At 32.2% G+C, this 26,578-nt stretch overlaps 4 protein-coding genes and 1 pseudogene across 9 annotated transcripts; 4 read left to right on the top strand and 1 right to left on the bottom strand.

The window, feature by feature from the left end:
- Window positions 1-2,632: 2,632 nt before the first annotated feature.
- LOC104785932 (cytokinin riboside 5'-monophosphate phosphoribohydrolase LOG2-like) lies at window positions 2,633-5,338 on the top strand. Its single transcript, XM_010511225.3, has 7 exons — window positions 2,633-2,913; window positions 3,357-3,454; window positions 3,959-3,989; window positions 4,179-4,278; window positions 4,416-4,486; window positions 4,835-4,978; window positions 5,077-5,338. Exons 1-7 carry the CDS (start codon window positions 2,806-2,808, stop codon window positions 5,164-5,166), a joined length of 642 nt encoding a protein of 213 aa, XP_010509527.1. The 5' UTR covers window positions 2,633-2,805; the 3' UTR covers window positions 5,167-5,338.
- Window positions 5,339-7,978: 2,640 nt separating this feature from the next.
- LOC104785931 (protein SEEDLING LETHAL 1, chloroplastic) lies at window positions 7,979-9,691 on the top strand. 4 transcript variants are annotated; one of them, XM_010511223.3, is made up of 3 exons: window positions 8,056-9,168; window positions 9,347-9,442; window positions 9,594-9,691. In XM_010511223.3, exons 1-2 carry the CDS (start codon window positions 8,233-8,235, stop codon window positions 9,419-9,421), a joined length of 1,011 nt encoding a protein of 336 aa, XP_010509525.2. In that variant the 5' UTR covers window positions 8,056-8,232; the 3' UTR covers window positions 9,422-9,442; window positions 9,594-9,691. The 4 variants fall into 4 exon arrangements, 3 of the variants coding, with proteins under 3 accessions (XP_010509524.2, XP_010509525.2, XP_010509526.2); XR_015598451.1 differs by having other exon boundaries at window positions 8,091-9,255; XM_010511222.3 differs by having other exon boundaries at window positions 7,979-9,168; window positions 9,347-9,691.
- Window positions 9,692-10,653: 962 nt separating this feature from the next.
- LOC104785930 (transcription factor E2FA) lies at window positions 10,654-14,598 on the top strand. The gene is made up of 13 exons (XM_010511220.2): window positions 10,654-11,218; window positions 11,823-12,000; window positions 12,082-12,126; window positions 12,208-12,382; window positions 12,500-12,554; window positions 12,664-12,716; window positions 12,801-12,851; window positions 12,958-13,006; window positions 13,128-13,193; window positions 13,278-13,354; window positions 13,666-13,918; window positions 14,069-14,138; window positions 14,234-14,598. The coding sequence occupies exons 1-13, from the start codon at window positions 10,922-10,924 to the stop codon at window positions 14,329-14,331; spliced, it is 1,467 nt and encodes a 488-aa protein (XP_010509522.1). The 5' UTR covers window positions 10,654-10,921; the 3' UTR covers window positions 14,332-14,598.
- Window positions 14,599-14,668: 70 nt separating this feature from the next.
- LOC104785929 (HVA22-like protein j) lies at window positions 14,669-17,069 on the bottom strand. Of its 2 annotated transcripts, none has more exons than XM_010511217.2 (9): window positions 16,877-17,069; window positions 16,666-16,776; window positions 16,502-16,572; window positions 16,275-16,373; window positions 15,864-15,920; window positions 15,721-15,784; window positions 15,489-15,623; window positions 15,322-15,405; window positions 14,669-15,168 (listed from the first exon to the last, which is right to left on the bottom strand). In XM_010511217.2, the coding sequence occupies exons 3-9, from the start codon at window positions 16,531-16,533 to the stop codon at window positions 14,860-14,862; spliced, it is 780 nt and encodes a 259-aa protein (XP_010509519.2). In that variant the 5' UTR covers window positions 16,534-16,572; window positions 16,666-16,776; window positions 16,877-17,069; the 3' UTR covers window positions 14,669-14,859. The 2 variants fall into 2 exon arrangements, with proteins under 2 accessions (XP_010509519.2, XP_087369362.1); XM_087513236.1 differs by having other exon boundaries at window positions 16,502-16,558; window positions 16,877-17,012.
- Window positions 17,070-18,117: 1,048 nt separating this feature from the next.
- On the top strand, window positions 18,118-19,099 carry LOC104785928 (transcription repressor OFP6 pseudogene; annotated as a pseudogene). The gene has a single exon (XR_015556935.1). The product of XR_015556935.1 is annotated as a transcription repressor OFP6 pseudogene (transcript).
- The last annotated feature ends 7,479 nt before the right edge of the window (window positions 19,100-26,578 follow it).

Raw genomic sequence — 26,578 nt, 5'->3', positions numbered from 1 at the left:
AAATGTGTCTCGAGCTCTCTAGCGGCGACACATCAGCTTTTTAAGAGTGTGCTTCTTTATTAATGTATAGGGGATTTTTTTTTCAAAAATACAATGGCATATAGTTGTAAATAATAAATCTAAATGAGGCTAAATAGCTAAATGTATTTCGAGCTCTCTGGCGGCGACATGTCAGCTTTTTTAAGAGTGTGCTTCTCTATTAATATATAAGGGATTTTTCTTATTTACTTCTGATGTATATGTTTTCCTTAATTAAATATTCTAACCGGTTAAGATTTAGGCAAGAGTAAATTATAGTTGATTTAATACATAATAAATATATTTGCAGAGATAATCGGGTCTACTAATCGGGTATTAAATGATCCGCGTATCCAGATTATTTTTAAAAGGTTAGAGAATTTTGTTTCAATGATATACTAATGTGTGAATAATTATTGATTAATAATATTTTTATTAAAAAACTACCAAAAAGTCATGGTCCAAAAGTTAGTCCATGAGTACTTCTGCTTTAACAGTATATATGATTACTAATCATTTTAATAAAATATTTATAAATTAAACTTAGACATAACAGTATATACATATCTGTGAATATCAAGTATAACCATATTCGAATTTCTCTTTGATTCTTGAGCAGTCAATTAACCATAGTTGTTATGGTAATCATTTTTTTGGATTGTTGATCCTTAAAAGTTTTAACAGGTCGTAGAGGCTAACGAAGATAATAGCCTGTGTACTACGTAGTCTTTAACGGGCCTATAGGCACCATGGTGTACTATTGTCATTGAAAATTTAGTTACAGGGTATGAAAGCAAAAGATTCTACAGATTTTCTGACTAAATAAGAAGTAAACTGATCTGATACAAAAAGATTCTACAGATTTGGTGACTAATAGGAAGTAAGCTTATCTGATACGCATAGTGACCGATTCTTCAATCGAAGATATGTTTAGCTATTCATTTATTTAATTAAAGCATCATAACAAGGCATTTAACGGAATCGAATCCTGGATTCTTGTGAGACACTTGTCCGATTACGTACCTTGTGATCAGAGTCAAATTGCAATATTAGGGAGTGTATTCAAATTGACATTTTAGGTGATTTGTATAAAAGTTACAAATCTTTTGTTATTCAATCATAGATTTTAAAAAATCTCTTGAAATCCACTGTTATTGAAATGATGATTTAAAAATTTACTTTTAAATCCATTGTTATTCAAACAGTTTGTGGATTTGAATTTTAATAAGTTTCAGGAATTCTGGAGGATTTGGGAGGATTTGTTTAGTTAAAAATACAGAAATCCAAATCTCATGGTTTTATGTGAGATTTGAAAGAATTTTACCATAAATCATATCAACTTCCCTAAAATCTATCAAAATTCCAAATTTCCTAAATCCCATAGAATACTCCAAAATCATTGTTTCTATAAATTAATAATGTTTGGACCATGACATTTTATTAATTTATAGTAATATTAATTTATCTTAAATTAATAATTATTATTTTATAGTGTAAATTATAATTATTAATTTATAGATATATATTTTAATTAAAAAAAATTAAAATTATGAAATGAGATAATTTTAGCAAAATAAGATTAGACTCTTTTTTTTGGTAGGCAATAAGATTAGACTTTTGGATGTTATCAATTTAGAATTTGTAATATTTATAAAACATTATTGATAATTAATTACAAATACTCTATAAAACTATCAAAATAAAAATAATGCATATGTAGAAATAGAAAACTTTTAAAAAACTTAGCTATTTTTATGACATGTGATAGAGTATTTTCTATCATTATAGTTTTAAAATACAACAACATAACAATTATTTTATAGATATGACTTCTAGGAGAAAATTCAAAACTTTAAAGCATAGATATATCAACATATATATATATATATATACAAATTTACATAATTATTAAATTACGATATTATTGAGACCATATTTTACATGAAGATTTCAAAAATTATTATCTTCTTATTTTATTAAATTTTGTTATTTTTTACATTGACCCGACTTCGGACCAGCAAAATTTATTAATTGATAGTATTTATTAATTTATAGAGAATTAATTTATGGAAGTTTTACAGTATTTATAAGAGAATGTTATATCAATTTTAAGTCATAAGTATAAAATTCAGCGAGTTATTTTCTAACAAATAATAGATCATCTACGTCATTCGTAATTTTATGCATATAACATTACACTTTTAATATAATATTCTAATTTTTAAAAAATTACGTGTTAAAATGTATTTAATATATATATATATGTAGTTTCTTTTTTAATATTTTCCCATGATAAGTTTAGTAGTAATAATGACAATTGATTTATCATAATTATAAGAATATATAGTTTGTAACTAAAAGGGTTTGGTAGATAAAATAGCAGATTTTAAGAAATTAAAATTAAAAATGATGAGAAAAGAAATATGGGTTGGACATGTATGCAAAAATGACTCTGATTCATATTCTTTTATCTTAAAGGTTTAATACACATTCTAAACTATGTTGTTAAGGAAAAAAAGCTGTCACAATCTGCGGGATCCAATTATAAGATAAATTAACGCATTTTTTTAAATGTATACAAATATATATAAGTCAGATATAGCCAGCCTTACCTGGATCCTTAACCAAATCTGTATACTTCTTCTTTACATAGATATCTATCTTCTTCTTTTTTTTTTGTGCAAAACATAGATATATATCTATAAATAAAAAGTTTAGAAAGTGACAGAACCCAAAAAAAAAAAAAAAGGTTTGAAAACGACAGAAAGAGACAGAAGGAGAGAGATAATGGAAGAGACAAAATCAAGATTTAGGAGGATCTGTGTCTTCTGCGGAAGCAGTTCCGGCAACAAAACTACTTATCACGACGCTGCTCTCCAACTCGCCCACCAACTGGTTTCTCTCTATTTCCACACTTTTATTTACATCAGTCGTCACTTTACGCTTATTCAAATAACTAATTAAGAATTCTATTACGATAAACAGATTTTGGTTTTTTTACTAGTATTAAGTTATATGCCAAGTATATTTTTCCAATACATTTAACCATTAGCTAAAAATAACTTAAGAGATATACAACTATAGATGAATCATCAAGCTATGTGAGACATATGTGTATTATTTAAGTGCTCGATGTATAATGGATAATTAATTATCATATATCACTGTAGTTTAATCTTTACATTTAAGGTTGAAATTCACATCCTCAATTAACAAAATCCCACCATGCTTCGTGTTGTGAATTAAAAAACGTAATGATACTTATAACTAGTAAATTTATACATATAGAATAAAATGTACTTGTTTAAAACACTAATAAAACACACATATTGTGAAAGGTGGAGAGGAACATCGATTTGGTGTATGGAGGAGGAAGCGTGGGGCTAATGGGTCTCATTTCTCAGGCTGTTCATGATGGTGGTCGTCATGTTCTTGGGTATCTTATCTCTCTCTCTCTCTATACATTTTTAATATTAAAAGGTTATTAAACAATATAAAATTAGAAGTGTCAATTTGGCTATACGTTCAAGGCGACACTGCATCATTCTTTTTTGTTTTTCCCATGTTCTTGTCCTGCCTTTCAGATGGGTAACATTATCATAAATAGCAATTCGATTGCTCCGAGATATATGTATACTTATAAAGTAATATGATAACAAACAAAAAATGCTCTGGATTCGCTTTTGTATATTATTATATATGTAGACAAAATCTATGGCCAAGGAGTGAAAAGGCAGCTGTATGTCTTTAGTTCTACTTAAACATATACTAATAATTGAAGTTTAATGTTTCAAAGAAATTTGAACCTTAAACCGAAACAAAATAAAGAAAGGATAAAAAAAACTTTGACCATTACAAAGAAAGGTGACTAAACGAAATTAATGATTTAAGATATATGTGAGTGATAATTATTTACATTAGATGTTGATATTATGCGCAGGATCATTCCGAAGTCTCTAGCACCAAGAGAGGTAAATTATAAATCTACTCTACATTTTTTTTAAATGTATATATACAGCCGTCTTCATACATTAAAAGTTATCTACTCTACTATATTCTGTGTCGTCAAAAATGATGAGTTTTAGTAATATATATGTGAATCAAAACATAATTATATATATATATATGATGGATATGTGATAAAATGATGTTGTGTTTAGATAACCGGTGGATCAATCGGAGAAGTTATAACAGTATCGACTATGCACCAAAGGAAGGCTGAAATGGGTCGCCAAGCGGATGCCTTCATCGCACTTCCTGGTTTGATTTTTTCTTTCTTTATACTCTTTTTCAATTTATGTATTTAAAAATTAAAAGATGTCTATTAGTCTATATATCTATGATCATGAAGATTGATAAATTAGTGTATGTGGTGTTATTTGACAAACAATAAACAGGTGGATATGGGACATTTGAAGAGCTGTTGGAAGTCATCACCTGGTCTCAGCTTGGAATCCACACTAAACCGGTAATTAAATTAAATTCGTGTAGATTTGAATACATTACTTTGAGTTTTCGGCCGGTAATTACGGTTATCCGACAAAACATAGTTAAAGAAACTAGAGATGGAGTATGTTTTTATCGGCTATATGTGTCATGCATGTGTCGATACAGAATCTACGCATGTGGGTTGAAGTATATACACATTATAACGTACGTCAATAATAAATTCATAATTAAAGAGTACTCCAAAATCATATCGTACGTACGTACTAATCCGAATGCTAGCTTATAAAAATTGATTAAAACATGTAAGCATACTCATAAATGAAGACCCTTGTATTTGTACATAATGTGAGGTAAAAAAAAAATGTAGGTGGGACTATTGAACGTGGATGGATTCTACGATTCACTATTGACGTTTATAGATAAGGCAGTGGACGAAGGCTTTGTCTCCTCCACCGCCCGTCGCATCATCGTCTCGGCTCCGAACGCTCCTCAATTACTTCAACTTCTTGAGGTTTACTTTACGTCTTTCACTAAATTTTTATTGTTTATATATAAAGTAAATGCGGGAAAATTGCGAACAGAAGATAAATAAATTAACTGAAATTGCAGGAGTATGTTCCAAAGCACGACGATTTCGTGTCCAAAATGGTGTGGGACGATAATACTGACGCTTTCACTTCAGAAGGCGACTTCTCTTAGATTGTTCATTTGTATTTTAGTCTACTGTTATTTTTTTAACCCTCGTGTTTCTTCTTGGTGATTATTCAAAAACTTGATTTGTGTATTGATCTATTTTTATGTCTACTATTCATGGAGACCTATAATATAACACATACACACAAGTCTTTATAAAGTAACAGTGTAGTTTTTTTTGGACAATTTCGTTCAACGTTATTGGATGCAAGACTGGTTCTAAGGGGGTGTTATTGGATTGTGGTTTTTAAAGGAGTTTGATGTATTTAAGAATCAGGTGTTATTCAATTGGGTATTTTTAAAAATCCATTAAAATCTAGTGTTATTCAATATCTACTGGATTTTGTGTGATTTTGGATTTCAACGTACTTTGCTTCTAAAATATGAACAAACACAATACCACACTTTTCTCAATCATTTCATTTTCTTCTCCTCTCTTAAGATGGATCTCTAGCCTTTGACATATTATTGTTTGATTTTTTTTCTCAATCCTTTTATATAATCACACTTATTCATCAGATATGTATTATTTTTGAGAATTTTTTTTTGTGTTCTTTAACTTTTTTTTCTGGGTTCATGATCTATAACTTTTTTTTTTGGTTTATGATATAATCACACTTTTTTTTTCTGGGTTCAATCTCTGTTTCTTCCTCCTCAAACCCTTTGTATATAATCACACTTATTCATCAGATCTGTGTTTTTTTGTATTCTTTAATTTTTTTTTCTGGGTTCATGACATCTGGGTTCTTTAATTACACCAAAAATCTGGATTGAAAACAAATACAGTTTAATTCAAGTTTTCTATGACATGTGTAAGTCTGGGTGTTATTAATTTAATATAATTTTGGTGTATAACACAGTTTATGGATATATATATATATTTTTTTCTAACAATAACTTTTTAAAAAATCCATAACAATCACCAAAAATACATTATCGATGACTTTCAAATCCACCTTATATGCATTATAAAGTCCACACAAATGCATTAGACTTTTAATCCACTAATGTCCTGGGTTAATTAAAATCTATTAAAATCCTCAATCCAATAACACCCCCTAAATCCTTGAACAATTGACGAATTTTCATATATGTTTTCAAAATCGACTTTCACTACAAAAAAAATAATATGTATTGTATCACTTAAATTGCATCACACAAGTAAATGATGTATTTTTAAATTGTATATTTACAAAATTACAAGTAAAGCAAATGTATATGATGTACCATCAATTTAATATAAGTGATGTTATAATTATGTAATTTAACATCATTTATTTAAAATTGATTTACTTTTTTCAGATTATATGTTTTTTTAAAAATGATATATATTATAAATTTACATCATTTAGATAATTGATGTATTTATTTATTTTTGGTAAAATCACTTTTTTAAATGATTTAAAATTTACATCAATAAAAACTGATGTTAAAATAATTATATTAAAAGAAGTAATATACAAATTTTTTCTCTTAATTTTGTGAGCTAATTATTTTTTTTTATTTTGTGCGCGATTATCTCTTAGTAGTTTACAACTAACTCTTACACACGTATGTAAACTATGCCAAGCACCTTTATCTCTTTAGTATCACTATGCCAAGCACCTTTGTCTCTCTATTCTCTAGAAATCTAAAAACGGAAGAGTAAAACTGGCCAAGTATTCTCATGTAAACACATAACAAACCCATCTTCAGAGCTGCAAAGCACCAAGTGTCCTATCCTATCCTATAATATCATATGGAAGAGAAGCTCATGACTTACATACATCATGATTTCAAGGATAGAGCCTACACCTTAGTGTTTTGCATAAAACCCTATTTAGACTATATGATTTCTTCATCTTCTTCGTAACAACCTTTTCTTGAATTCTCATTTGTATAATCTAAATAGGGTTTTATGCAAAACACTAAGAGAGCCAAAAATTCGTCGTCGCTCTTTATAGCATCATGCGGGAAAAGCAAGTTTTGAAGTTTTATGAAAAAAGAACGAGTGATCTAATTAATACATGTAGATGTATATGAGATTAAGGGGAAAATTTGGCCCCGACGGTGTTCATGACGACGACTCACGAGGAAGACAAAAAAATAATAATAATAATAATAATTTGTTGTTTTCAACTACTGGGGAATCGAACCATAGGGCGTTCTCTGGAATAGACATATACTATGCCACCAGACCACATGTTTGTAGTTTTCTTCACAATGTTCCCTTAAAATTCTTTAGAGCTTCGAGCATATTTTGTTCTGTTGAATAAATAAATAGCTATATATGGTCGATAAAAAATAAAAAATACATCTTTTGTAGATGATTTACATAATAGCTTTATGGAATAATCTGGAATAATATAGAATTAAATTGTGTATTGTAATTTTAGAAAGAAAAAAAATAAATGAAATAAATAATCTAAGAATATATAAAATTATGACTAGAATCTTTTAGGTGGTTATTGGTTAATTCGATTTTATACTCAATTATGGAGGGAGGATCTTGATTGGACTGTAATTTTTGTTGATTATTTACAAAATAATGGAACCGTGTATTTTTCTTTTGTTTTTAATATCAAATATGCAACGAGAATTTTGATAAAGGGTAATTTTTTTTTACCCTTTCCACTTTAAATTGATGGTGCTCATGTGTAAGATTCAATAGGGTATGATGTATTGTTCGGCTCTTAAGTAATTTCTAAATTGCAAAACATATAATGATATAAACAAACAAACAAACAATATATTAATACACAAACCAAGTTAAAAAGATGTAGCGTTTAGACGGCCCAGTGGGCTTTTATAAAAAGAAGGAAACCAGAAGAGAGAGAGAGCTTCATCGAATCGAAATTTGATTTGGAATAAACCGGTTAAAATTTTGATATAAACCGGATCGGTTAAGGATATGCTATCCCCTTTCTCTCATTTCTCACCAAAAATCCCAATCTTCAAAAATCTCACACTCTGTTCCACTCTTATCCTTTCATCGTCATCATCATCATCTCACAGAGCGAGCCAGAGAGAGAGCTTCATCTTCATCTTCATCGAATCATCCATGTAGTAGTGGTGTGAGATGTCTCTTGAACAATGCAACAAGAAGCTCTCTCTTTCTTCTCTTCCTCTTTCCCTTCCCTTCACCACAATTTCCCCACTCTTTCTCGCCTCCGCTTCCACCATTTTCCCGCACTTTCCTTCAAACCAAACACTTCTTCTTCTTCATCTTCATCACTCTTCAAATCCCCAGATTTCACCAATTTCACAACAACAACAACAACAACAACCACCGAAACCCTAGAATCCTCAATCCACGAGAAACTCATTTACCTCGATTCACTCGGAATCGATTTCTTAACCCTAATAAACCGTCACCCTCCTCTCCTCTCCACCGCTCTCTCCGCCGTTAAATCCGTCGTCGATTACATGACCACTCCACCAATCAACTTCACCTTACAAGATTTTCGCCGACTCGTCTCCATGTGCCCTGAGCTTCTCACTTCTCCGTTAAACTCACACACAATCCCAGTCATCACTTTCCTCCTCCGCGAAGTCGGCGTCGACTCAATCTTTGACCTCCGTCAAGCTTTACGCCGTCGTCCTCGTCTCCTCGCTTGTAGCGTCGATCACCAGCTCAGACCAACGCTTTACTTTCTCCAGAGAATCGGAATCTTAGATCCGCATAAACACACGTATCTTCTCTCTTGTAGCGTTGAGAACAAACTCGTACCACGGATCGATTACTTCGAGAAGCTAGGATTCTCTCGGCGTAGCGCCGCCGCGATGTTTAAGAGATTCCCGCAGCTGTTTAATTACAGTATCGCTGAGAACTATGAGCCGAAGTTGAAGTATTTGATGGTGGAGATGGGGAGAGATGTGAGAGAGATACTTGAGTTTCCTCAGTATTTCTCGTTTAGTTTGGAGAACCGGATTAAACCGAGGCATCAGGCTTGTGCGGCGAAAGGAGTGAGGTTCCCATTGCCGGTGATGTTGAAGACGAATGAAGCTGGGTTTCGGGACACATTGGAGGTATGTTGTGATTCTTCTCCGCCATTGAAGACCTCTCGCCTTGTTACTGTACAAAAGAGTCTTGATTTATAGAGTTTTGTGCCTAGGGTAAGTGAGGGAGAGTTGTTTCTTGCTTTTGTTTCTGTATATGGGTTTGGAGATTTGGTGTGAATTCATGTGGGTTTGCTTTTGTTTTTAGGTACATTTTTTTGTATTGAATGATTCTGAAGAACTCAAAAGAATGAAGAAACCGGTCTCTCTGCCTACGTTTTGAGATACGAGAGAGAGAGAGATGGTAAGATTATATCTTTGATAAGTATGTAGATTCTTGGTAAGATTATACGTATTGTTGTGATCGAGAGTGATCAAGTGTATGTAAGATCAGAAACCTTGTTAGAGTTCCGATCAATTGGGGTTATGAGTTAGTAATGATTGGTCTTTAACAGGTCAATTGGGGTTGAATCTTTGATGATCGAGAGCTTTTTAGTCTTTATGGTTTCCTGAAACTTGCCATTGGTCCTATGATCAGATTCTCTGTTTTAGATGTTTTTGTTTCGGGGTTCCCCTTTAAATTACGTTTGTGAGTCGTGACAAACAACTCAAAACCGAAATGTACCAACGATACCTCACACGTTTGACTCTCCTATAAGCAATGCTTTTACTACATCCAACCAACCCTGAACGCCAACCTGGAGACTTCTTCCACCGTAACCAAAGTTAATGTCGGGTTTAGTAAAATCATTTATGCAAATCGGTTTGTCTGTAAATCGATTTTGATAGCAACTCTCGTCTCAAATGGGCTGTAACTTGATAACAACATTACATTTTCTCATCTCAAACGGGCTTTGAACTTACGCTCGTAAAAACATAACACTACAACACTGTCTCTAGGTGAAATTGTGATCAAACGGTTAGAGATGAAGGCTTTTCTTGTGACCACCTTACGCTGGAGGACAAGAAAAAAGCGGTACAAAAACTTTGCCACTTTAGGTCTTACCATTTTCTTTTTTACTTTTTCTAACTCTTACCATTTTTTTGTTGTCGTCAAAACATTTTCACCCGTTTAGTCATTACCCAAGAGTGACTTATCTACACTTTTTTTTTTCAATATAATTCAGTTCGCACTGTCATACAACAACAACCACAAATGAGTACAAAAGGATAAAAATAAATTTCAAAACTAGTAGGTTGTTTTGTATTATTAATATCAAAACGGAAACAGCAGCACATGTACTACATAAACAAAACAAAAAAAAAAAATCACAATCAATATTTGCAGATATCTGTTTACCGACTACACATTGAAAAATAAATCAATCAGAGATTCAAAATACAAGTTCGATCTAGATCACACTCTTAAAACAACAAACACACACACACACACAACATAGAAAAAATCTCAATATTCCCGTTAGAAAAAGGAACAAAAAAGTAATAAACGTAAAGTAAGTAGGGTCAATCTAAAATCAAATACAAAACTCCGGGGCACAAATAAAAATATTAAATGTTTTGTTTTCATTTATGGATTTTTATTAATTAATTGGGTGAAGGCTTTCTTTCCCTTCCCTCCACATCTATCCCAACATAAAATTCCCTCCTTCCCTCGTTTTCTGCTCTCTCTCTTTTCTTTTTTTTTTTTTTTTTTTCCTTCTTCATTCTTCTCTTCTTCTTCTTCCTCTCTCTCTCTCCATCTCTATCACTAAAACCCTCGTTTCCTTCAACCGCCGTCATCGGAATCTAAAACAAAATCAGACTCACGTTTTCAGAACGATCCATGTCAGGTCTCGTACGATCTTCACCCGGTTCTTCTCAGCCGCCACCGCCGCCGCCGCAACATCCGCCGTCATCTTCTTCGTCTCTCGTTACATCTACACCCGTTGTACCACCTTTACGTCGTCACTTAGCTTTCGCCTCAACAAAACCTCCGTTTCATCCTTCCGATGATTACCATCGATTTACCTCTTCTTCTTCTTCTTCGCTCACTCATAACAACACCGATAGGAGCTTAGTTAATAATAATGGCTTCGGTGTTGTAGATCGGGATGAGGATGCTGTCGTTGTTAGATCTCCCGTGAGTTTAATTTTTTTTTTTGGGGGATGCTTTTGATTGTTCGATTTTGGGGTTTTTCGCCTGTGAGATTGGTTTCTTTTGGGATTCGATGATGTTTTCGGATTTCGCTTTGCTTCTGACTCTGATTTTAATTAGATTGTTGTGGATTCATCCCAAGTTTTAGCTTCGCGATGGTACATTTTGCGCACAAATTTGTCTGATAGTGTGCGGTTTCAATTTTACACCCAATTGACGCAAATCGGCAACGATTTCTTCAATTTCTGTATCAGATGAGCTTTGATTGTGCAATTTTATTGCCTGGGGTGTTCAATTATGTGTAAAATTGAACTTCAATTGCTCCCTCTCCCTTCAGTAATCAGTAAATCTGTTAATGTCCCCTTACATTGTAATCTCTACCCATTTTATGTTTTGAGCTTCATCAATCTTTTTTTATTCCTGTAAGTATCATATAAGTATACTCTTTAAGTTGATTCTTCACATAGTGTTGAGCATAAGCTAAGTTGATTCTTCACATAGTGAAAGTTTGTGATGAATGATATAAGATGATTGTGTGTGGATGCTTACTTCTTTCAAGTTAATAACAAGTTGATTTTTTGTTCTGCAGTCACGGAAGAGAAAGTCGACAATGGATATGGTTGTTGCTCCATCTAATAATGGATTCACAAGTTCTGGTTCCAATAGCAGTCCCTGTAAAACTCCTACAAAAGGGGGCAGAGTCAACATCAAGTCAAAGGCCAAAGGAAATAAGTCAACTCCTCAAACACCCATCTCTACTAACGCTGGTAAGTAGGATTTGTAGGTTGCTGCCGGTTAACCTTCATGTTGTTCTTTATCCTTGATTATTTTCTCGGGTAAACTTGCAGGTTCTCCTGTGCCACTAACTCCTTGCCGCTATGACAGTTCCCTAGGTAATTAGCAATCTCTATATCTCTTTATATTCCGATACATGTTGTAGTGTATGTGAAGATGCTGACAAAAAAGCTGGCCAGGTCTCCTTACGAAAAAGTTTGTCAATCTAATTAAACAAGCCAAAGATGGAATGCTGGACCTAAACAAAGCTGCAGAAACATTAGAGGTTCAGAAACGACGTATATATGATATTACAAACGTTTTGGAGGGGATAGATCTCATCGAAAAGCCTTTCAAGAATCGGATACTTTGGAAGTGAGGACTTTTTATGATTTATTTATGCTATATAGTATGCTTATGTAGTTCGTACCACCAAATTTTTCTGCGTATAACTACATATAAACTCACTTGATGATCAATAAACTTGCTTAGGGGCATTGATGCTTCGAGTCCTGACGATGTGGATGCTGACGTATCTGTAATACAGGTGTAGTGAAATAGCATACACTTAAACTTCATTTTGTATGTAAATCGTAAAATACCTTGCACTTAGATTCTCGCTTTATTTGATTAATGATCTTGTTTTCTCCTTACAGGCAGAAATTGAAAACCTTTCCCTCGAGGAGCAAGCATTAGATAATCAAATCAGGTTTCATAGCATTCATTTAGAGCGTTTTGGCTTGTTGTGGTTAATCTACTCAACCAATGCTGACGCTTAACAACTTTTCTTCAGACAAACGGAGGAAAGATTAAGAGATCTGAGCGAAAACGAAAAGAATCAAAAGTAAATATCGCCGTCTGTCTATCATTTTATATGGCTAGTTTGTTTCTGCTATGAGATGGTGCTATTCTTATGATGGACACTTAACCAATCCGTTCACATTGTTCAGATGGCTATTTGTTACTGAAGAGGATATCAAAAGTTTACCAGGTTTCCAGGTCTGTATTTCCTATTTTAAATGTTTAATCCTTAAGGATTTGATCAATTGATTGTATGTATGTCGATCCCAAGACTTACTTGTTCACTTATATCTTAACTCTCTCTTTGCTGTTTCTGCAGAACCAGACTCTGATAGCCGTCAAAGCTCCTCATGGCACAACTTTGGAAGTTCCTGATCCAGATGAAGTTAGTCTCTTTCAGCGACTTTATAAGACATCTGCTATTCTTTGTTGGATTCCAATATGATAATGTTTCTTCTATACTTGACAGGCGGTTGACCACCCACAAAGGAGATACAGGATCATTCTTAGAAGTACAATGGGACCTATTGACGTATACCTCGTCAGGTAATTATGCCTTGGCTTCTCGTTTCTTCTATCTTTTCAAAGTGTGTATATATATATCAAAGCAGAATTTCGTTTTAAAATTTAACATAATCGAATACAATGTCATAACATACAAAAGGTTTAGATTGGTGTTTACTTATTAGAGTAGCTGTAAAACAAATAATAGAAACTTTGTTATTGACATTTCTTTTTCATTCAATGTACTTTACTGATGGCGGTATACTGATAATTGAACATAGCAAAACAAAGATTTCTTCAGTTAGAAAATTGACTCTCCCATTTACATGCTTTTACATTGACTTCATATTCAGCGAATTTGAAGGGAAGTTCGAAGACACAAATGGGAGTGCTGCAGCACCACCAGCATGCTTAGCTATTGCTTCTAGCTCAGGATCTTCAGGACACCATGACATTGAAGCCTTAACTGTTGATAACACAGGAACTGCTATTGAGCATCAGGTGTCTCACGATCATGCTCATCCACAACCCGGCGATACCTCTGATCTTAATTATTTGCAGGAGCAAGTAGGAGGAATGCTTAAGATTACTCCCTCTGACGTTGAAGTAAGTCATCTTCCTGCTTCTTTTAAGATACTCTAGAAGACTATAAAAAATGAAACAGAGAATTATGAAGTTGTGCACAAGAACTTATTAACATGACTCTCAAAATCTTTCTTATAAATGTCATTTGATGTCGGTCTTATATTTTTGCAGAATGATGATTCGGACTACTGGCTTCTTTCAAATGCTGAAATTAGCATGACGGATATTTGGAAAACGGACTGTATCCTTTTGCAAATATGCAAATTGTTTCTCTCTTATTGTTCAATTTATCTATCTGCATATGATAATTTAAGCAATCCTTAACTATAGTAAAAGCTGGTATCGATTGGGATTATGGAATAGCCGACGTGGGTACTCCACCACCGGTAATGGGCGAAATAACGCCAACCGCTATTGACTCAACCCCGAGATGATCCAATACCAAACACACATCTCAACTTCTGATCCCACCTCACAACACTGCCAAAATCAAATCCAAGGAGAGGGAGCAAATACAGAACCTGTATGAACCAATGGCAGGTGCGTTCCATACAATGTACCATTAGATTATGATTCATTTATCGGTAGAGTAATGTTGTAGAGGGGCACCAGTTACGAGAAACTAATGTAAGTTTAACAGAGAATGCACTTCCATCGGCTGCATTGGTACATTATTTGAGTATAATTTTTGACCATCCAAATGCATCATTACATAACAAATGTTATTTACCGGATCCTCCATCCAGATTGAACAACCTAGCCAGAGAAAGATTAAGCGAAACAAGCACACAAATGTTCTCGCTGTATTAATGCTTACTGCTTCAATTTACAAAAACACAAGAAAAAAAAATTCAATCTGTATTGTAGTTTAAACAATTCAAAACTTTCATTTCACTTTTCTTTCCCTATATATCTTCAAACAAATTAAGGACTTCCGTCGAGTCACGTAAATATGTACGTTACTATGCTGCGGACTGAGTTCTGGAGTTAGAACGTCGGAGCTTCGCTCGAGCATCGGTGAGGGGAGATCCCGGAATATTATCTGGAATGTTGACTCCTCCGTCTTCTCCGTTGAATATTCCGGCTGAGTCTCGGCCTGGTGTTGGTGGTGGTGTTGGTGGCGGCCACTTCCTCCCTCTGCTCGTTTGCTTCTCTAGCGATCGCAACGCAGACAGAGATTTGTTCAGCGGTCTTGGAGCCCGTGGTGACTGTGGTTCATTGTCCATCTCTACCGGTGACTGCGTGTTCACGTTTACGTTCCGCTCCATCGGCTTTGGCAGGAACACAAGAAAAAAAAAAGTGTTAAAGCTGGAAGGTAATTATAACCCATATACAAAGCGTAAACACAGAACTGCGTTAACGCTAATTACCCAACTAGATATATGCATTTATGGGCAAAACTAGAGTGATAGGTTGATACGTACCGGTGGGTTAGCTGCAGCGGCTGAGAACCGGACCGATTGGGCGAGTACGTACTGAAAAGCCTGGATCAAGGTAGATTGACCAGCCTGTGCATCGATATTATATTAATATCGTTTATGTTATAACATTTTCGTATAAATCATAAAAATATGGAAAACAAAAAAAGGACCTGGGCAAAGTTGTGGAAGTAGAAGATGAAAAAATCCCAAGCTCGAGCTCGCAACTCCATAATCTTTCTGTCAATCTCTGTCTCATGCTGAGCCATGTATGGCTTCAACAATGTCTCATACACATGTCTCGTTCCCTTCATTCATTTTTTAAGTTATCGTTACTATTAGTACCATTATTTTATTTACTAAACCAATTGTATACATTATCCAACAGCAACATATGTCATTTACCTTTGTTTTAGGGTACCATAGATATACGAAGAAGACGACTTTCATCTCTCCGTATAACGGTAACCTGCAAATAATAATGGCATATATCGATAATTAAATTTTGATGCATTTAGGGCATAAATTAACTAAAAAAAACTACTTACCATGAGATAAATATATCGCCAACCCTCTCAAATGATGAAATTAGCGCCAAGAGTATCCTAATTATTCAAATACACATGTTTAATAAATTAATATCTTCCAGTTCATACTGACAAATAACTATTATATTAACAAACAATACGTGCATCACATACATTGAGAAATCAATATTAATATAACTGTACCAGCAATTCCCAAACTATTAGAGACCAAAGACTTGTAGAAAAGATTAAGGTTGCATCCAAAAATAATTCAACAGAAAAATCCAACTTAACAGAATTTTGTTGTCTTCTATCTTTTTATATCAAAAGAAAAAAATATATATATATATATATATAACAATTGAAAAAAAAAAAAAGAAAAAATATATATAAGAATTGAAAAAAGGGGATGAGAATATATATAAATATTACCAGTATTGGCACCAAAATCTGAGTTCCTCGATATCAACTTTGTTCTTCTCCACCGTTTTGAAGCATTCGAATGCAGGGTATGTGTACCCTAATATTAATCTGCCATTTCATTATCACCATTTCAATTAAACATATACATTGATCTAACTATAATTAAAGAATCAAAGAGAAATAATTTTGAAGGAACATTAATAAAAAGAGTAGATAGATATGGTAGGACGACATACACAAGGAGTCTTATGATGAAATCTCCCAACATCTTCGACCAAAATCAAAATTATTTCCTGATATACAAACACTACAAAACCGATCGATCCAACAATCATATATAACCCGAATCGATCCATTTTTTATTTTATTTTAATCACGCGTATGACAAATGCAAACGAACCTATTGAAGAAGATCAAAGACGTTAGGGAAGATCTCGTCCTCGTAAGGATTCTTGAACGTATGAAGAAGAATGTTATGATCAGAGGGAATTGAACCCCACAAGGATCAAAACTGCAAATGAGATCAAACTATGTTTATTAGTTGCCGATTTTGTATATCATAAGAAAAAGAAAGAAAAACAAAATGTGTAAGTTGTTATAAACAAACAAACCTATATTTAGGGAGAGGGTGTCTCTCCGGTTTAAGCAAAGAAAAGAAAAAAACAAAAACTTTGAATCTCAAAAATGATGAAAAAAAAAAAGAGAGAGGAAGATTATGAAGACGAGTGAGTTCTATAATTGGAAATTACTTCAGGGTATGGAAGACATTTTTTTAATATTTTTTTTGGTAAAGTAAACGGTTTTAATTTTTCTTGCCACAAACGCTACTTGAATTTGTGGGTACGAGGAACGGGTTTATCGTTTGACCGTTATCTCCTATTCTTGTGATTTTTAACATTTTCATAGGAAATTTACAAAAGACAAGTCTTTCAAGAATCAAAATTAAATTTGACTGAGTCACACCTAATTAAATCCAATAAACAAATTATATTCTGCTGTCCTTAATTAAAATTAAATTCTATTATTAAAAACGATAAATTTATTAACTAAAAGAATGAAATCCACTTTGAACCAAAAAAAAAAATGAAATCCACTAGAAATTCCATCTATCCTTATCCGATGGATAATTTGAATCAAACCTAGTCTTCTTTATAAAAAATAAAAAAATAAAAAAAATAAAAAAAAAAAAAAAAATCAGGAAAACCTAGTCAAAATTGCAAAACTTTACGGGTTAAGACATAGTCAACGCTTCAATGGGAGTATCCCGCGTTAAGTAATCTAATGAAAATGGTGCAAACTGAAAGCAAAAGTAATGTAACTAATCAAAAATATATTAAACTCAAGTAAAAATCAATTGGTTAAACATCCAGTGATCAGTAGTGAGTGATTACTTATGTTACTCACTTCTATTTTACACTATGTATCTCAAATAGAAAATCACATCGATGGACAACTCTGATACATGATGTCTTTAGGCTATATTGTGGTCTCGATGTCTTTACGCTAGATCGATCGAAGGGTGGTAGGCAGGAGCTACGGCCTTTGGGTTTAAATCCGTCTTGAGTGACACATTTTATGAAGGCTCATTTAAAGGCGTTTTATAAAGCTCATGAAGGCCCAATACAAAATACATTTAAAACAAACTTTACTTGGACAGTAATGTTAAAAATCCAAAAGCTGTAATTTGACTAATTCTTATTCAACAACTTCTCTGAACTAGGTCCTATATATCTAATAGTATTCTTTTTATAGAACCAGTGGAGTAAGTATATGTCAAATTAATGCTCATGCTGTCATGCATGTAGACATTTACTTATGTTTTAAAAACGTTCACAAAATTTAAAACATTTTACAAACTGTCGCCGTTGAACGTCAAATTAAATATTATTGCTAAGAGTTTACTTCTCATTAATCCATCTCAGTCACCACATGCACCCTTTAATACCAATCCAAGTATACACCCTCTCTCTCTCCCTCTCACTCACTCACTCTACCTCTCTCTCTCTCTCTAATACACCAGTTTCCTCTACACGTTAAGTAACAAAAGAGAGAGCAAGCTATGACGACCGGCAAAGGCAAAAAGAAGAAGATGGTTCTTAAGGCAGTCTCTGTTGTAGACATCGGCTGTAGTAACTGTAAGTTCCCAAACTTGTCTTCTTTTTTCAACCCTTCCCCCAAAAAGCCCCGTCACTACTCCTCTACTTACGGCCACTCCCACTCCTCCAACACCACGGCCTCCTCCTCCTCAGCCGTACCATCCACCTCCCACTGGTTCTCCGACACTTCTTCCTCCTCTGCCACACCCTCCACCGCTGCCGTCGCCGTCGAGAAAGACTCCGACGACCCTTACCTCGATTTCCGCCAGTCTATGCTTCAGATGATTCTCGAGAACGAGATTTACTCCAAAGACGACCTAAGAGAGCTTCTCCACTGCTTCCTCTCCCTCAACGAGCCTTACCACCACGGCATCATCATCCGCGCTTTCTCCGAAATCTGGGACGGAGTTTTCTCAGCCGCCGTCAAACGCCGTGGCGGCGTCCAAGAGTCTCCACTCGTCCACCGTCATGGCTCACGTGCCTCGCACCGTAACCACTACCACCGAACAATGTAACCCTTTTTTTTAACTAAGAAATTATGCCACGTCACCAATAATGTATTGACACGTTGACTATCCGTTTTACCTACTACCCGACGTGTCAACATATTATTGGGTTTGTGCTTTTTTAACTTTCTTATCTGTAGCTTTGGGATTTTCTTCTCTGTCTTTTTTAACCAAGTGTAGACGACAATGGTAGAAATATTTATAATAATATTGCTACATGTTTCTATGTTGATTTTTGTTGTTGTATTCGGCCAAAATCGAGAAAGAATAGAAGTTTTAAAGATCTGTTTTGTGCATGACACTCGTGACTCTCATTAGGACGATCGATGACGTGAAGGTTCCCCAAAACAAGTCCACGTGAAATCTTTTTATATATTTATTATTCACATGATATATATTATGCAGTCTATCACGTAAGATATTGTCAAATGTACGAAGTGGGCAGTACAATAATATTTTTATTACCCAATATTTTCGATTGTTAGGGTTTATTTTTCTTTTCAGATATGAACCGTGCATGTTTAAATTATGCACTACTGGAATGTGGACTGTATTTCTACATTATATTCGTCACTTTTCTCCAATAGATAACAACTTATTTTTGTTTGGCCTTTATGCATTCATTTTTGGGGTAAAAAAACCTTTTTAATGAAGAATTAGATAGAGATATGGATTAGAATTTTTCGTAGTTTATGGGGACCAACCTTAAAAAGAAAACTTATTCTGGACTAAACTCGGAAGTACGTATATACAGATCTTTACAATATGTGACTGTATATTTTGTTTCTGAACCTCATGTTGGTATGTTGAATACGGCTAATTAAGTTTGTTACTAGTTTCAAACCAATAGCTTGGCCGTGTGCTAGTATCTCGAGTACCAGACCACGGAGTTTACATCAGTCCAATGTTAACCCTTTATTGCCAATTTCGGACTGTATGCTCTACTTTGGAAGTGTGCCAGTATATAGTAAGCAAACTTCAGACTGTAAAATGTATGTCGGTGTGTTTAGTGGCAAGTCCAAAAAATTTCTCTACCATGGGGCATACATGGAACAATAGGTCCTCAGGATAATTTATATATGTAAATTAATTGATTGAACATTGTTTAAAATGAAAAATGTTATTGATTACTAATTACGAAGAGGCTTTTATAAAGAGTCTCTGAAGATATAAAAAGAAAATAGTGATAATTAAGCTAAAGTAAAATCGAAAAATAAAGAAGATTAGTGGTGATTAGTAAAAAAATAAAAAATATGGTTGTAAAGGTCAGATCATTAAAAAAACTGGTTGTTAGATAGATGTATATACTTCGGAACATTATGTCGTCCACCGGCTTTAGTTTCTCTCTTTTGGGCGTTTGTATTCTACTTGTTTTAAACAAAATAAGCTTATTAATATATTTTCAGTGACAAAAAAAAAAAAAGATAGATGTATATACTTCATGGAAGAAAACTTCTGATGTCGAGAGTGTGATCATTACTTTTTTAAAAATATTTGTGATTATAGTTAATGTATTATTAATCATGCACGGTCAGATTAGGAAATACTGTATGATCAATTCAATGGGTGTGACCATGATCTGGTAATAATAGAAGTAGTAATCCTCGTGTGGTATGTAAAGATGGTTCGGTACGGCAAGTCTTAAATCATTGGGTATGAATATGATTATAAAAACGGACATATATATATATATGACAAGAGTTGATTGGCACGTGTCATATATCAAATGATGAAAAATGGATTAGTTGATTGATATTGTATTCTGTCTAGCAAAACTATTACATATGGAGTATTAGATTGTTGATAAATATGACATAATTTTTTTTATCCCACTGCTATTATTTTCAAAGGGTTTGAATAGTGATTGTGGTTTACTCTGCCCAAAAATAGGACAGACACAAAAATAGTAGGCAGTTTGTTTGCAGTATTTTTTTTTATCTTTTGGACCGCACCACTACGAATTAAACTTGTGAATGATTGCAGTGGTCAAGACGAACAAATCCGTCTACGGACGAGATCGCTTTTTATTTACCATTCACAAGTTTAGTCCGTCTTAACCGCTGCAACCATTCACACCTAAAATGATCCAAAACATTTTTTTTTTGTATGTTGGATCTCAATATTAGAGCCTTGCATCTCTAATATATATTGACTCAATAAACCAACCAAACATGTCTTTTTCCTGTTTAATTTCCAAATGTTCTTGTTTGATTTCTTTTTAAGTTCTATCTTCAAATGTGAGAAGTGTAATAACTTTTAAATAGAATCGTAAATCTACAGTCAAAAATTGTTTGTTTTTTTTTTGGTCGGCACAGTCAAAAACTGTTTAAAAAGGTTCTCTTAGCAAGTTTACTTTCTTCATTAATTTCGTTTTCTAGGCCAATCTATCTTAACATTTTTTAAGTACATTTTTGTGTCATCCTCTCTTATCTTTGTATCCAAACAAATCTCAACTAAATTTTTTACAATCTTTACAACCAAACACAATCATATCCTTATTTGATAATATTAATTTTCTAAAATCTATCTACTTAATTTAAAGCAATATGTTATATTAAAATAAAATTTTCCTTTCACTTTTATTTAATCTTATATTTAATTATTTAAATTACTATTTAATACATAAAGTTAAGAAAATTTTAGATTTTTTTTTCAGCATATGATGTGATTTGAATTTTTATAAACGGATATATATTTTAAAATTCTTTTAGGATTTTTGAAACCAAACAAGTATTTTCAGATATATATTATTTTACATTTGAGTTATTTTAATATATAATGAATATTTACAATTAAAAGTTAAAATAACACACAATGAATATATTATGCGAATGATTTGGATCAATATGAATATAAATTTAATTATCATTAATTTGGTGTTACACAGATAATTTATCATTTCATTATTTTGCTAACATTATCAATATTAGAATATTAGATATATTAAATTGAGTCATTTATGATAATGTAGAGAACGAATTATTTTGCAGTAAACTGTGGATTAAATCCTATAATTAACAGTCAAATACAATTATATAATCTTACACTAAAAAAAACTAATACATACATATAACTTAAATTTTGATATATTTGTTATAAATATTTGACTGTTAATTTCTTCAGAATGCACGGGTTATTGATTTATAAAACAAACAAAAAAATAAAAGAAATAGACCCTTGATGTATCACGGGGTAAATCCTAGTGTTTAAGTATTTCATTAATAGATTTACTCTTCTCTTAAATCAAAATTTTACAAACAGAAAGATAGTGAGATAAATATTATCGCAATGTATAAGTCTATTACTATTAATGTCATAGTCCATAATCCATATACTGATATGCAAATCAAACAATATACACATGCTAATTGTAAGGTGAAACAAACTAATCCAAAATAATAGTAGTACATTATACTGCGACAACGTATATATAATGTATTTTTCATCATAATGATTCATTACTACCCTCATAATAACTCATAAGGTAAAGTCATAATGAATACAACAGTCATAGAAAAGTAGCGAACCTGTGGATTTTGGCGGTAAAAGACATGAGGGTGCATTGGGATTTGGTACTCGTAATAATTAGAAAGAGTGTGTACATAAATAAATAGTGAGGCAGACACTTATCTGTACAGTTTTATTACCACATTACTTCTTTTTCCTGTGTATTTTTATTGATGATGATAATTTGGACGAACCCTTCTTACAGTTTCCTCCTATATGATACATCCTTTAAAATATTTGCAATTTTTCTTGTTGCTAAACTAAGTAATTTTTACAAGTAATTATTAGTTTTTGTCTAGTGGTCCACTCAGGTCTACAGACATTTCAAGAAATTACATTTTCTAATAAAAGTTTTGTCGTAAGAGATTTGACATTGGTCCCCAAGGTATTTAATTCTTCACTGACCCAGTAATTTCTAGTTCATCAAGGTAATTGTTTTTAAATATACTGTTCTCTTTTTTTTTTTTCTTTTTTTTTTTAAATCGTAAATGGTATCAGCTTCAGTGAATAGTGATTGTGTAAGTACTATTAGACACTTGGTGTTTTCTTTTTAAATCTAAAACTCATTCATTTCACATACATTTAAAAAAAAAAAAAAAATCTTCTAATCGATTAGTATTAAATTGTTTTTGAGATTACATGAAACTCTTTTGAATTTATAAACTTCGTAATATAAATTAACGGGATAACATAAAAGAAAGAGGATATCTATTATTTTATAAGAGAGAAAAAAAAAAATCGTTCAAAATCCACTTTGTTCGCTTGGACCATCTGGTGGGTGACTGACTGGGTGGTACCAATTGGTACGTAGTACCACTACAAAATCCAAAAGTTCTTACGTACCACTACAAATCCAAAGTTTTTAAACTCAAAATAGAAAGTACTTTGTGTGATCAAGTCACTGATCAACACTTTTAGACTGGTGTTGGTATGTGTGTGCTTGTGTGTCGCTCGAAAAATTGTGTGCGCGTGGAATTAAACCAAACGTTTAGAATCAGAGTTAGACCGACCTGACCGGGTGGTTCGATTCCATTTTAGAAACTCATCACAAAAGTCCAAAACCAAAATCGCATTTAAAATACTTAACTTCATCCAACTAGGCTATACTACTACTACTGGTAATATTTATGATTATAAATACACGCATTCATAATTAATGTTGAAAGAATAATCAATGGGTGCTATAAATATATGACCCAACTACCAAGTAGTAAATATGGTAATCAATATTGAAGTAAATTTCAGATTAGACTAAGCAGCAACTAGTAATTATGAGCTCAGACATCTGTGAATAAAAGAAGCATTAACGATAAGCAATAAAAGGAGCAATAACGATTCTGTATGATTCTCGTGGCTCCTCCATTAATGGCTTCAGAAGCACAATTCCTCAAAACTTCAGAACTTTTGGCCTATAATATAGATTTATATTGTACTATTCTTCGTTTGTAACCATATCTAATGAGTTTGTGTTTTCAATACTGGGATATTAGATGGAAATCGAGACTAATATGACATGCCTGAGTATAACTGAAATCGCATTAACATGACTCGAACTCTAGTTCCCAAATTTCACCAATAATTTATTATTTTAAGTTTTCATCTGTTATAAATAATAACATATATAATAATTGAATGAAATTTAGGCTCATGTTTTTTTAATAACATGCCTAAATTGTTTTCTCACAAATCTTCTATATATTAATAGAGAAACATTCTCTTGAAAAAGCTAATGTGTCGTCACCAGAGAGCTCGAGACATATTTAGCAAAAAAACCCTTAAATTTTTTACATAATTACATTAACATACCACTATATTTTAAAAAACACAATTAACTGAATAATAATTAGATATGTCATCAATTCTTACACAAATTTAAATATCACATATTAAAACTAATAAAATTATTACATACTATTTTAAGTCAAAATATTACTAAAATTTACTTACAAATATACAAGTCAAAGTTATATTATTTTTAAGAAATCAATATAAGTAAAATATTCTAAAAAGGCTATAAAAACATATAAAGTTAAAACAAATAAAGAACAAAATCATATAAAAAAATGTTATTTTTATGTTAGTATTATTACCATAATAATTTAAATAACAAGCTTTCAATAGTTATTATAATTGATTATAAAAAGAAATATATTACTCCTGAATTATCTCCAACTCATTAAAGAAACTTAATTCCCAATAAATATAGATTTATATATATATATATATATATAAATGACAACAAATTAGGGGATATCATGATGTGTGATTATTTATAAATATCTAAGTATGTAAACTAATTAATCTCAACATTTAGTGTGATTATTCATTAAAAATAGAAATATTGATAACCAAATAGGAATATACGTTTTAATTGTACACTAATCAATGTGCTATTAAAAAGGAATGAGACAATAACCCTTATCATTATAAATAAATTTAGTACCCAAAAAAATCATAATATATTTAAAATGAGTGGTTATTAGATTATGAAAAATTGTTATAGTTACTTGATTAACCATAAATATAAAAATTTGATTTTTAAAGCACACAAAAATATATATTTCCATAAATTGTAACATTTTATAAATATTTTCTTTACCACGTTCACGTAATTCATGGGTGAAATGTATTTTTACACAAATACGTTAATTTTGAAATTTCATTAATTTTTTCATAATGGTTTTTTTGTGGTAATAATCCGTTATTTATAGAAAATATTAACAAACCGACTAACTCAAAATATTTAAATAGCCTAATCACAAATATTAAATCAATAAATTATATTATCTTCAGAAAATTTAGTTTAGAATCCGATTGTTACTAACATATAATAAAATTAATTAGTTAAACTATCGAGTAATTTAGTATATGTTGTTATTGTTACATAAGAAACATGCAAAATTATTATGATTACAAAATAAAACATAAAAGATATGAATTTGATTTTTAAACCACACAAAAAACATGTTGCAATAAATAATAACATTTTTATCAATATTTTATCTTCCACATTTCAAGATTTCACGGGTGAAACATATTTTTACACGAAAAACGCAGTTTTGAATAAATAAATAAAAAACTTTAGTTATATATTATGTTTGGCACAAAAAAAATATTGATTCTAAAATAATAATTTTTTTTAAATCGATTTATTTCGCAAATAGTGCGGGTTGTTACCTAGTAGTATGTTTACTAAAGCAATTTAGGTTTATGTATTGTAAGACCATTGTGGACTTGAGAAGAAGATACAACTACAAAATGGAATCGGCCCACACATGTTTAAGGGCTTGAAAGTAGTATGGGCTGTTACTTTAGAGACCAGATGGTTCGAAGAGTGAACCAGTCGTCTAGACTTGTTAAAGTCATCAACGGTGTAAATTAAAAGTCACTAAACTTGACGGCGATGCGTAAGTTTCCAGTTCGAGTCCACCACTAGAAAGTAAAAGAAACATGTATTCGATTACTGGAGCTTTAGGACAAAGTAACAGACACACCTGCAGGCTTTTACTAGTCCAAATGTTTTAGAGAAACCCAATACTACATAATTCCTCACAAAACAATTTAATTTGAGATTACAAACCCATTAATGGTATCTCCATTTTCCTAGAATTTTAACTTATGTCAATAAACCGATTTATTTTGGACAAGCCAAGAAAAAATATTGGTTAAATAAATCGTTTCGATTTGTGTGTTTGAAAGTTGAAACACGGGTAGAAAAGCTGAGAGCTTAGCAGATAATAGTATTTGGAATCGGGACTGAACAAGATTACTAGTCGGGTTTAAATTTATTGGGTTTGATTACTAGTAGGGTTAATCAAATCGGTTCGACAAAATAAACCAATTTACTGGTAAGTGAAAAGAACAGGGTCACTACAGTTACTTGTAACAATTTAATGCCATGAAGATGACCGTTGTGAAGACTTCTGAAGTAAATAACTAAATTGATGGAAATGAGATAACGCAAATAAGTTGGTATAACGAACCACATTGCATTAGTTAAGCTAAAAACCGATATACCAATGAATTGTTGCTTGGGGTACATTTAGGAGCTTAAAGTTGAAATCTGTGACATGAGATTTGGTCTTTCTAATAAATGAGAACTTTGAATCTCAAGAGAGCAAAACACGGCCTAAAATTTTGGACTTTATCCGTTTCTGATGCTCATACTATTTAATTACGTCCATTATTCCTTTTTAATGACTCT

Source organism: Camelina sativa, chromosome 5, assembly GCF_030686135.1.
Source record: "Camelina sativa cultivar CO46 ecotype springtype chromosome 5, ASM3068613v1".
Lineage (NCBI taxonomy): Eukaryota > Viridiplantae > Streptophyta > Magnoliopsida > Brassicales > Brassicaceae > Camelina > Camelina sativa.
Note: the sequence above shows the minus strand (reverse complement) of the source record. Positions and strands in the feature narration are given on the sequence as shown.